A 12,485-nucleotide genomic window follows, 5' to 3' on the forward strand; every position below is an offset into this window, starting at 1 on the left:
GCGGTCCATCAAGAGACGAATCTAAGCGTCGCTGCTCAACACTCCCATGGAATGTTACGGGGTTTGTCACCTAGGGTTTCTCGAGTCCGTCTCGCAACGGAACGTTCACAACTGATAAACCCATTGGGATTGACCTGAATTTTGGGTTCCTAGCGGTCAAGGTCTCCTGACAGCATTCTAGCATCGGGTCCTGGGCATCTTACTTTACGCAAAGATACCCAAGCGAGTAGATCCATACCGCACTTGGTTAAAGAGAATGGGAAACAAGAGGGATGCGCCACTCAACCTCTCTACCCATAGGGCATAGTCCCATTCTAGTCCCCTAAAACGGCATGAGTCAGGGTTCTAACCTAACAATTTCTAAGGGTCAATAAAACCTTGTGAGAAGCCTCCCAGTTCTCTAGGACCACCCTACCGCAAGGTGGACCTATCGGGGGTTCCACCCACCCGCTTCCCTCAATAGTTGTTCTTTAGTTATTTAATTAGGTCCTACCACAATTACGTGTAACATTCAAAGTCAGCTGCCTTAATTATGCCTTTTAGGGAACAGGGTTCATTTGGTAATTTATAGTATAAACATGAATACAGAGCAAGCAGCCCTTTTGACAAACAAGTCCCTTAACTTATCTTTAAGTTAATCTTTGTCTCCTGCCCATACACAAGAGAAATTATATGTCCCTTCTACCCTGCAAAGATAGCTGGTCTAAATCACATGGCACCACAATTTTTGTCCTTTATCTAGAATAGAATCTTCCAACGCCACAAACGTTGGGGCCACGGAGGTCTTTCAACTCCATTTCGAACTTCGAAAGGGGCGTCCAAAGCTCCACCTGGCCCGCAAGCTGCCGAGTGAAACATTATTTCCGTGGTTGGCCTTCTCATCACCACTCAACCTTCAGCCCATGAATCGAGTAGTGCCCTTTCTTGGTTTGATCTGTGGTGCAATCTTGGAGGTGATCCACCCATACAAAGAACCTTTCCTTAATTAATTCATTTAAGAATCAAGCATAGTTAAGGCAGTCAATCCTAATATCATCTTCCAAGAAAACATTCCTTTATTCATATGGCAATTTGTCATCAGAGACCCATGCCATGAATTTACCATCAACCACAAGCACTTGGAATAATCATCCAGACGATAATCCAACAATTAGTTAAATGTAAAAGCATTTAGGATGTTGTTTGATCAACCAACAAAACTAATTGTATTTTTCCAAACAATGCAAGAATAGACACGATAACATTTCCATTCGCATATTTGCTCTCTCCCTTGGGGTCTAAGAGCAATACTATGCAAAATCTTTCTTTAACACTCCCTTCCTTCAGCTAAGGCATATGTTAAGGTCTCATACAACTACACAAGATGTAAGTTCTATTGATCACTTACATTGATCGACAACCCAACCTTCTTCCCAATAGGTATAAAAGTATTGGTCTTTCCTTTGACTTAGGGTTTCCTAATCCTTGAGCTCTCCACTTGCCTTTGAGGCCTGGAGTTGTTGTTTATATCTAGCCTAACCTCGGGTTGGATTGATAAACATAGTAGTTATCAGATAGATCTCAAGGCATCTTAATTTTAATCCTTATGGTCATTGTTTGTACTAATTACGCACATCATCAAGATCCCAAAATATCAACTTAAGCTATCAGTTCATGACATTAGCAAGATCTTGGGCAACGAGCTAGAGTTTCCTAAAACGAATTTCTTTTAAACTAGATTGCTTACCATGCAATCCATCAGGCGTGCAAGCTGCAACATATACCTTCAGTGTGGCGAAAACATAACTACTAATTTGCAAGAAGAGGGAATCCACAATACTGTGAAACCTTATATGTTGTTTATGCTATATGCATGAATATATCGCATAGCATCTAGATGCAATTTACTTATCTTGATACATGCACTTTGAAGACTCAGTCTTGCGAATATTTGAGATGAAGTTTATCCCTTTCAATGATTTTATTTGGGTACAAGGATTTGTGTGAATTTCAATGCACCATATGTATAAATCTATGCAATGTCATTTATGGCTATGGTGGACCTAATGCGGAAGAGTTATCCTACGATCCCCTACAAGCTCATTAACCATTGAAAAATAAATTCAAGCTACTCATTTAAATGAATTCATGCGCATGCCAAGGCGATATAATCTATGACTCAATGAGTAGAGGAGATGGCAATTAGTACCTGGGTATTTGGAGATGAATTATCCATACCCAACGTTGTATTTGTATTAACTACAACAAATGAATTCATGCACATGCCAAGGTGATATAATCTATGACTCAATGAGTAAAGGAGATGGTAATTAGTACCTAGGTATTTGGAGATGAATTATCCATACCCAACGTTGTATTTGTATTAACTGCAATGCCCTGGCTGGTAGCTCTATTGTTGGATGCGGGATTACCATTGGTGCGTGCCACTCTTCGTTTTAGAGCCATATTTTCAGCTTACGAATCTCTTGACTACGATGAGGATTCGTACTATCCCCGACCAAGGACTCAATTGATAAATCGAGGCATCTTGGAAGATGGCCTAGTTGTGCACGTCCTTGGAAGAGGACCTTGCTAGACTACCTAACCTTGCGGAGAAATTCCACAAAGTGGGAGCAGGGATTCTGCAATCGAGGCCTCTCGAACAAGAGCAAGTGATGGAGGGTGGGGCTGTATGCAATGCGGCCTTGTGCGTGTGAACCCCTGTGAAAGGGAATTTCTAGAACCTTCCAGAAGTTTCTCTCTCCCTCTTATCTCTCTGACAGCGTGCCCAGGTGCCTCCTCTTTTTTCCTTTCGTTTAGATTTTGGGGGGGGGGGAGGGGGGGAGGGGGGTTTATAATAGTGGGGGAAGTGGAGTGGTGGTGGTGTCTCACCCCACCCACCACCTATTGGCATGAGCATATGGCAACGGGGCTTCTCTGCCCTCCAAGTGGCCGCGGACTGGCGATATGGCCAAGGGGGGGTGCACATCATCGTCGTCATCTTCTCCTTCATCATCGTCATCTTCCACTTCTTCCCCCCTGCCACCTGTTCAGCGTCGACAAGGGGTGAGGAGATTAAAAAATTTCCTTTATTTTTCATTATTCTCCTTTGTTTGAAGCCCATTCGTGTGGAGAGAGGGAAAACATGTGCGGGGGAGGGGTATTGCTTGGAGAAATGTTACATCTTGTTGCCTTCCCCCCCTCACCCCAATATTGTTATGGTTATGTGGTTTCTGGATTCTATTTTCTTGTCTAGTTTCTAGTGGTCAGTTGATCCCCCACCCCCCACTTTTTGAATGACTTAACACATACACACACTTCTTATCACAGCAGACAATCTCTTTCTTACCAAGTGCAATTAATCGTGAATAGTGCGCAAACATGCTTTCAATCTTTTCTCAAGGAAAGTAAATGAATGCAACATGATTTTCCTCTCAAGAATGCTCAACCAAACTTTTCAGTTAATTTTTGTGCAATCACATTCTCATTCAAGACTTTGCACAATCACCAAAGCTCAAGGTGTAAAGTAACACTTAGAACTTGCTATCGGCTTCCATAATCAATATGCTTGAGCTTATTACAAATCTAGGGATTGCAAACCCCTTTGATTTGACAGTTAGTTTCGCATATTGGGGGCTGGCCCTTGCTAACACTAGATTGCCCGATCGTGCCAAGGTTATCATGCTTCTAGTGATGTATACTAGCTCAAGTGCGACTCGGTTCACAATATCACTCAAAGGTTGTACCCTAGGACAAAATGCTATGCTAGTATCACTAGAGTATTGGCTCCAAGGATTCTCAATATATGTTGGATAGGCATGGCTTCTTAGGACCAAGATAGTGTAGCAAGGCCTAAATTAGCTAGGTGTCCCTAAAACTCTACTTGTAGGGTGGTCAATGGTGAAGGCAGTCGTAGCTTATGCGAGTGTCTTTTTAACTCAAGCAATCACTTGAAGCTTGGATGAGTTCATCACAACATATCCCTATAATGAGGATTATTGGTCTTGCAATATCTCAGGTGCACAAATCCAACATACACTCGACCTCTTTTACTGAATTGTGTCTAATCCCGTAGAGTACTACTTGCACATGCTTTGACATGAGACCAAATATCTAGGGGGCGTATTGCAAATCTCGATATGCTCTCAAGTATCCTCATCAGTATCATGATTGTCTTTTCTTTGAGTGTTGTTGGTCCTTATATTGGTAGAACTCAACTCATTGATGTGCCTAGCTCTATGTAGTCTATTCCACAAAATTTTCTACTAGGAGATGAGTCCAAGGAATTGTGTCTTTGAGATATAGGTCATTGGTGTGGTGAATCCCTGTGGATTATTCCTATTGATTTTGAGATGTAACTACTTCAATTCCATCAGCATTGTTTCTCCAAATAGAATCATGGTGGGGTGATACATTGCCCGCGAAGTGGTGGCACAAGGTGCATGTATCATCAAGAAATTCTTTTGGTTAACCCTCCCTATGGATCTTGTACCCAATTTGGATTGCCTTTTTGTTGAGCCTAGAGCAATAAATCAAAATCTTGCAGGTTTTCCAACTAGGTAGCTGTGATGTCAAATGATGGGGTTCCAAGCTTTAAGCCCAAGAAATTGTCATGTCTAGAAATGTAAGAAAGTGTGCCAATGTCTGCTCTATTTGCCTTGTCCTTTCAAGCTCGATAAGTCATGAGTGCCCATACCTACTAGACTAATAGCTTCTTGTCTCGATCCAATGTGCACCAATCTTGGTGAGAGCAACTGGTCCTACAAGGCAGTAAGAGCAATGCACTCCAAGTCATGGCACCTAAAGGTTGAGTTAGGGATTGATGCATGGCTTGTGCCCAAACTATACCTGCTTTGCAACCAAAATAGATGAGCCAAATATTCCCCCTCCCCACACAGTCACTTTCCATCTATTATGGCTCTTTTCTTGAGTTTACTTCTTGAGAAGAAAACTCCCACCATAATTCCCCAAGGGAAGTCTCTACCCTTTAGAGGAAACTAGACGAACCAAGTGTTGTTGAAGCAATTGTGGATGATATTGGGCAAGAGATTGGCACCCCAATATCTACAAACCATAACCACACATATCTTTTACATCTTTGATGCTTGAAGTGGTCCATAGCCTTTCCCAAAATTTCAAGGTGAGGAAGCTTTTTGGCCTCTAAATTAGCTATAATGGCAACGTTACTACATTTATCTACAATTAGAGACTATATCAATTTGTTTAAGTTAGACCATTTGAATTTGTCAACTTCTTCAAATGAGATCAAATCACCAATGGTAGTGAACTTGCATGCCCCATTCTTGGCTAGGTTAATACCACCTCTTTTCACTTCCTCTACTAAAGGAGGCTGGAATGTCCAAGTCTAGAAGTCGTTTTTGTCTTCGCCGATTTTTCCTCTCTATTTGCTCCGTTTGGTTTTGCATAGAATTACTTTCCCTAACTAGTAAGTTTGCTATGAATGCAACTGACTTTACCTTCATTATGACCTAAGGATAGATCCTTGCCTCTTAAACCCCATGTAAGACAGCTTTGCGTTTTGTAGGCCTGCAAATCCATAAGCATGAGACCTTCAAGGCATCTTAAGTAGAGAGAAGCGCACCATCTTCATGTGGATCGTGCATAATGTGCAACCATATGCAAATCCATAATAATGTGTTGATTGGATTTTGGGCCTGGAAGAGTGAGGTACACCATCTTCATGAATGCAGAAAGATTAGCAACATTAACAAACGCAAAAAAACGACCACCTCTGCACACCACATACCACCACCTAAGCACATGCAACACCTGCAGCAGCATTGCGAGTGCACAAACATAATGCCTCGTATCGTTGCACCACCTATCACAAGGGATAGCTAGCGCACCGTTGCACCCAAGCCATGGAGCACAGAGAGAGAGAGAGAGAGAGAGAGAGAGATAGGGGGGTCGGGGGGGTGGGGGGGGGGAGGATATATGATTGACAAGAAATGTACTTGCATGTGGCAAGGATGCTAGGATCCTGGCAACTTTCTTTGGCAGTAACCCAGGTGCTGGAAAAGGAGAAGCTTCAAGGATTACTATCCTGGCAACTTTCTTTGGGTGTAACCAGGTTGCTCGAAAGGAGAAGCTTCAAGCATATCTTCAAGTCATCTGGAATACCAGATTGGCACATTAGCCTCTCCTGATGACATCACTTGCATAGGCCTACCATGATAGCTGAATGGCATCTTCTCTAGTCTTTTTAAACATAAAACATATTGAGAGAGAGAGAGAGAGAGAGAGAGAGAGAGAGAGAGAGAGTGTGTGTGTGTGTGTGTGTGTGTGTGTGTGTGCGCGCGCGCACCTGCCAGGGGTTCACAAACATATTAAAATATACAGATCTCTCATCATTATAACAGGCAGAATCAAAATGTGCCAGTTCACAGTACATCCAAATTTCAAATTGTGTCCATCCAGCACAAAGCTTCTTTGTCAAAGGATTGGAGAGTCAAAAGTCGGAAGTCCTAACATCATATCCGCAAGTGTGCAAGTGAAAGCACAGCTTTTACCAAAAGTGTTTTATTTCCATTATGTACAAGTCAATAATGAGGCCATGCCCCCAATAAAACCACAATGGTAATGCGCACAGTTTATCCTGCAAAAAATGTTTCAACTTTCTATAGTCTGCTGCTGATGTCCCAACCTGTGTGATTGATTAGCTCGTGAGGCATAAGACCATCTTGATTCAACCTCCACTCTTTGAGGAAGGTATTTATAGAATGAGAAGCTTCTTTTCACTTGATAGCATTCTGCTTTGTATACAGTTGAATGGAATTGGCAGGTGCCATCTAATCCACACCTTCCCACCTAGGGTTGAGGGTCATGGAGCTAGGAGGTAAATAAATCTTCGGAATTTTGCTGTATGATACATTCCCCATTGCTGCTCTCCAGGTATAACTTTCAATATTCTGATAAGGTCTCATTGCCTCCACTCTAACTGGAAGGAGCTGTCGACCTTCCACCTTGGCTAAGACCTCAAATTGCAACCTTTGCACTGAAGGTCTTGTTTTCCACTCTGGCCAATGATCCGGATCAAAGTGATCATCTGTAAGCTTCTTCTCCAATTGAAACTCAACACGAACAAAGGTGGCTGCAGAAACCTTAGCTCTTAAGAGCTTAAAGGATCCCCTTTTGTACACAGTTGGACCCAAGGCAGAAACTAAGATTCTCTCCAAATTGACTAACCTGGAATCTGATCCATTCACAGAAGGAAGAGGCCATAACCAGGATTGGCCTTGTGTAGGGGCAGAAACATCTAAAGATGTTGACAATTCTCTCTCTTGTATTTGTCGTGAAACTAGTTTGACAGCTCCAGGTGCAAGCCTCTTCACTTTCAGCTTGTTTCCATTTGAATCCGACTCTTTTGAGCTGGATGCAATTAGCGAAGTCGGTCCCACTATTTTCAAAGATAATAGAGGTTTTTCCTCTGTACGGGCTGCATACCTCAATCGTTCAGCCAGAGCTACCAGACTAGCTGCCAGACCACTATCACTCGAGATGCCCGGTAAAGGTAGGGGTAATTGGAGAGGCCGTGCAAGACTTATTTCTCGTGCTCCCTCAACAGTGACCACAGCACCGTCTGCTAGAAGAACTTTCTTTAGGACTCCAGCTTCAACATCATTCTGGATTACAACGCTCCAAAATAAGAAACTCAGGACACAAAACCCAACAAATATTTAGCACTACCTACCCTCATGATAATGGCACACTACTAAATCTGACACAATAGCATAATAAAGTGAAAAGAAAGAGGTTGAACCTATGTTAAGAAGCATGCATGCCAATTTAAGTGGTAGCATCCAACATAGTAATCTGGTAGCCCTATCATTCAAAAGTAAGACTCAATCTTCACAACTGAAATTTCTCAGACATTCACTGTGCAGAGACATTTCCAATGCTTCCAGACAAAGATACAACTAAAATTATCTTTCAAATCTCAACCAATCGCAGACACACAAAAGGAAACACAATGTCAAACTCTGACGTAAAGAGCCTGCAAAGGGTTGTGTGAGTCCTCATAAATAAACAATGGGATTGAACAAACTATGCCTGAACCCTATCATAGCAAACACTTGAGGAAGTGAACTGGACAGATACGGTTTCAGCATTCCTTCCTGGATACATACATCAGAAGACCAAACTTGTGCTGGTCAAAGAAGAAAACCAAAAGCCAAGTACGCACTGAAAGATCAAAACAGACTTCTACTTAATTCTGCTCTTTGTGCATCTAGATTCTGTAGCTCTCATCTTCCTCTTCAGACCTTATTTCAACAGTGTTGGCTTGCTATATAGAATTACGGTGCAAAAGCATAGAAAGAATCTCTATTAATAACAGTGTGAGGGGACCGTGACTCACAGGAACAGCAAGCCGCATCTGCTCAGCATCCTGAATCCAAAGTTCTACGGGACCTGATAGCTGAAATGGCGCCAGAACTGCTGTTAAAGCTTGAGACTGCTTGGAAGTTAACATTGCTGGAACAGTTTCCTTAGTTGAAATTTCATCTGCACTTGACGGAAGCTCCTCCAAATACTTCCAAGTATGGATCTCCTCAGAGATTTTCAAAGGAATAATTCTGTCTGCAAGCTCTATATCAAACTCGTATACCAGTGTCTGGCCAAATCTAGCATCTGTTGTGTCTACATGTGCAATCTTTACGTCATCTTTACTCCATCCAAAGCTGCTGATGAGTGCATCAGCTGCATCCTATAACCAAGCACCACATTTTCTGTCAGGCCTCACAACAGCTCCCATACAGAAATGCTTACAAAACAATAAGAAGAAAATGCAACAAGTTTAAAGGGACCTACTGAAACAGCCTTGTAAGTTGCTGAGTCGGTCTGCTCAAGCCTGAAGGAGGTCAGGTCATCAGATGAGACCCCGGCTACCAGCAACAATGACGCAAATAATACGAGCTGCACAAAGTTCCTCTGCATTCCCATGAGGAGACCTCCCTTAGATGTGTAGTTCAGTAGCAACGCGATATTGAGCAGTCCACCTTCTGGTGTAAGCTTGGAAAGGCAATCTCAATAGCACCAAAAATAACCTGAATTGGTGGTCCTATTACAAGTGCTGTCTGCATTTGTCAAAAAATCACATCATTAAGATTGCTGGCACCAACACAACATCCCAAGCACAAACTGTAATCCGGTAAATTTTCAAAACACCCTCATTTACATTGATTGGACAGGACCGTGGCCCTTAGAACTAAGATTGATGTACAGGTTGATTGACAATTGTTCTCTAACGCTCAAACAACTTGCCAAGTCTTCTAAGACCTCCTTATTGGATATCAGAGGCCCATTTCACTCAGCGAGGATGATCGTATAGAAGACTAGATTCCGTATGCTCTCACACACCGAACTATACACTTGGTATGTATGGCACAGGCACAGATAACCTTAAGGAGAGTCGCTGCGACTGGGGTTAGGGCGAGATTACGCGCCCCAACAGGTAACATACAGCCGATCTATCCAGGGGAGACAGGGCTGACCGAGGGCCAAATAGCCCCTACACAGACACGAGCCGGGAACGCAAATCCTTTCTTCGCAACCAGACACAGGCAGGCGTACCTGGAATACGTTCTCCTCGCGACCTCCGATCGTCAAGAGGGGATGAGGGCGAGCGAGAGCGACGCACCGAAGAACGATATCCACGTCTACCTTTGAAGAGCCTTCTGTCTTCCTCGTTTGTTCCAGAATTTGTCTCTGATCTATTCTCTCCTTTTGTGTATCCCCCTTTTTCTTTTATTGTGATTGCAGTGTGGCATATATCGCACTACTTCCACCAATCGGCGTCCCGTATTTCACCACATCGACGTGTCATACGTACACGTCGGACGGCCGACATGACCCCGCCCCAAACAAGCACGTCGTTCAGCTTACAAATAAGTGACAATACATTACTAAGGCCTGCTTATGTAAGAGACAAGCAAGCGCTTAGGGTCTTAGAAGGACAGAGCATCTAGACATGGAGTTCCCAAGATTGGATGCAATGCAAAGATCCAAGCAACTTCGAATGGGGTCTTCAACCATTACAAGTATGGAGGGAACCAAACTTGGTTCACACATCACAATTCAACACCGAGGCACATGATGATAACATTAGACGAAATATGAATACAAGGAAAAAGGATTCGAGTATCAAGCACCCTCAAATAATCAAATTATCAATGGACAATACTATGCATCAAACTAAGCTCGCCACTGTAACGTGCAAAGGGCTCTATGAAGAGGTAAAAAGAGCCTTATTTTGGCAATGGATATTTGAACACAATTTTGATTATGTGCTTGTGCAGGAGCACTAATTGCACAAATGAAGCAATTCGGAATTTCAATACAAAGAATACATATGCTTCCTAGGGGGAACAAAAGGCCCCAATTCGAGGTGCCTTACCATAGTCAAAGCCATAAGGGATCTTGCATGTGTATTCAAATTAGAAGATGGAGGTATAATCACCATCTCAATCAAATGGGGCATCGATAGAATTAATATCACTAATGTCTATGGATCCAATGATAGTAGACTAAGGCAAAAGCCTTGCATGAGATGCCACTTGGGAAGGGTCTCATTGGTGGAGACTTTAACATTCCCTCGAATGCTTTATCCCTATTATCAATATGTTGGAGCAATGAACTACATGCCTGGACAAAGGTTGCAAAAAATTGGGGGCTCATGGATATATGGATATAGTGCAAGCCTTCCAAAAGTTGGATCCTATATTTACTTGCAACTCACTGAGCCACACAAATTACTGGACCCACTTGGATAGATGGTATTGTAGTGGTCAGGTTGTGTGGCTATCCACAATAGTGTCCTTCGATGTAGACTCAAAATGTCTTCTTTCATGTCTTGAATGTATTACAGTTCATGTGAATGAACTTTAAAATATTCAATGCAAGCCCAAGCATCGAGGGTCATAAACACAAGACATTACATGCAAAATCCCTTCATGATTATTGAGCAATGTCTCTAATACTCTATAGAAGATGACAACTTTATAAAGGGCATGGCTTTATGAAAAGGAGCGCAAAGAGCTCAACTGGGGAAACATGATTATCTCTAAAACTCCTTGGATTGGTAGGCAAAGACTTGGGAAGTTGAAAATAGCCCATGTTATATGCAAAGTAGAGTTCATTAGAGAGATGGAAAAACTAAATTTGATCTTCAACGAAATATTGGTGGTTGACATCAACTATGCATGCCCAACATTTATCAAAGGGTTGTATGATAAAAGAAACAAAGAAAGCATGACAGCCCAAAAGGGTCATATGATAAAAGAAATGAAGAAAGCGTGATAGCCCTCCAACTTGATAATGGCAATTGGGTCATTAACTAGTTAGGAATTGGTTCAAATGCATGCTTCTTCTCAAGCTTCTATGCAAATGTGGAGATGAATGGGAATAGCAAGGAATCGATTGGAATGCACACTTCTTCTCAAGCTTCTATGTAGACGTAGAGATGAATAGGAATAGTGAGGGCTTAAGGAAAATGCTAGAAACTATAATAGCAATGAGAAAATATAAATTTGGCTAAACCCTTCTCCACCATAGAGCTAGAGCAAGCACTAGGCAAGGTTGGTTGCAGGAAGTCTCTTGGGTTTGATAGAAGCTACATGTTTTTCGAGCATCATTGGCACTTGATTAGACCATGTGTCATTGCACTTGCCAAGGTTGACTGGGAAAAAGGATCTCTTCTACCATCATGGATAAGTAGTATAGTTGCTCCAATTCCAAAGTAGATTTAGTGCACAAAACTAGCCCATTGGAGGCCAATCTCCTTGATGAGCACCATATGTAAAATGTTCGCAAAAGCCATGGAAGTAGACTCAAGCTCAGCTCAGTAGTGAGGAAGCATATAAACAATCATCAATACATGCTCATTAGTGGTATGAGCATTTTAGATAATGTTCTCAATGTGATGATGCCATCCAAATGGGCTAAGGCAACAAATGAAAGGATTGTCTTCCCCAAATTACACATAGAGAAAGCTCTTGATAGAGTTAAATGGGCTTACACAAGGGAAACCATGATAAGGATGGCTTTTGACACAAAGATTGCTAATTTTCCCTTTATCTTGGTGAGAAGTGAGGATATGAATGCTTCCCTTAATGGCACAATGTTGGAGACATTTGGCATCAGTAGTAGGGGGGTTAGGCAAGGGCCCCTCAACCCTCTCTTATTTGCAATCTTTACTCATCCCTTTTTCTATGCATTGGAGAAAATTGCTAATCAAGGAGACCTTGCGGGAATATCATGTAGGGGGAAACAATCAATTAGGCAAGGGTTTGCTAAGGACTCACTAATGATCCTTGAAGCAATGAAACCTTGTGGGAATATAGTATAGGGGGGAAACAATCAATCAGGCAAGGGTTTGCTAATGACTTGCTTTTGATCCTTGAAGCAAGGAAAGAAAACTTGGAAAAGGCCCTAAATCTACTCAAGATCTATGGATTGGTAGGCAAGTTTCACCATCAACTACAACAAGT

At 42.3% G+C, this 12,485-nt stretch overlaps 1 protein-coding gene across 3 annotated transcripts; it reads right to left on the reverse strand.

Moving 5' to 3' along the window:
* Nucleotides 1-6,324: 6,324 nt before the first annotated feature.
* On the reverse strand, nt 6,325-9,743 carry TIN1 (tunicamycin induced protein). Of its 3 annotated transcripts, none has more exons than XM_087700665.1 (4): nt 9,571-9,743; nt 8,809-9,074; nt 8,357-8,704; nt 6,325-7,622 (listed from the first exon to the last, which is right to left on the reverse strand). In XM_087700665.1, the coding sequence occupies exons 2-4, from the start codon at nt 8,938-8,940 to the stop codon at nt 6,789-6,791; spliced, it is 1,314 nt and encodes a 437-aa protein (XP_087556791.1). In that variant the 5' UTR covers nt 8,941-9,074; nt 9,571-9,743; the 3' UTR covers nt 6,325-6,788. The 3 variants fall into 3 exon arrangements, with proteins under 3 accessions (XP_087556791.1, XP_087556793.1, XP_087556792.1); XM_087700667.1 differs by lacking the exon at nt 9,571-9,743 and adding an exon at nt 9,399-9,563; XM_087700666.1 differs by lacking the exon at nt 9,571-9,743 and adding an exon at nt 9,176-9,563.
* Nucleotides 9,744-12,485: the final 2,742 nt, after the last annotated feature.

Source organism: Lygodium microphyllum, chromosome 19 (assembly GCF_053477565.2).
Source record: "Lygodium microphyllum isolate KBCC chromosome 19, Lygodium_microphyllum_v1.1.10, whole genome shotgun sequence".
NCBI lineage: Eukaryota > Viridiplantae > Streptophyta > Polypodiopsida > Schizaeales > Lygodiaceae > Lygodium > Lygodium microphyllum.

Bases quoted from the DNA above. Each gene is read 5' to 3' on its own strand.
- TIN1 (XM_087700665.1), bottom strand. From the start codon at position 8,940: ATGGGAATGCAGAGGAACTTTGTGCAGCTCGTATTATTTGCGTCATTG. The intron at 8,705-8,808 runs GTAGGTCCCTTT...GCTTGGTTATAG, and splicing joins CAACTTACAAGGCTGTTTCA to GATGCAGCTGATGCACTCAT. The intron at 7,623-8,356 runs GTGAGTCACGGT...GTTGTAATCCAG, and splicing joins AGATGCGGCTTGCTGTTCCT to AATGATGTTGAAGCTGGAGT.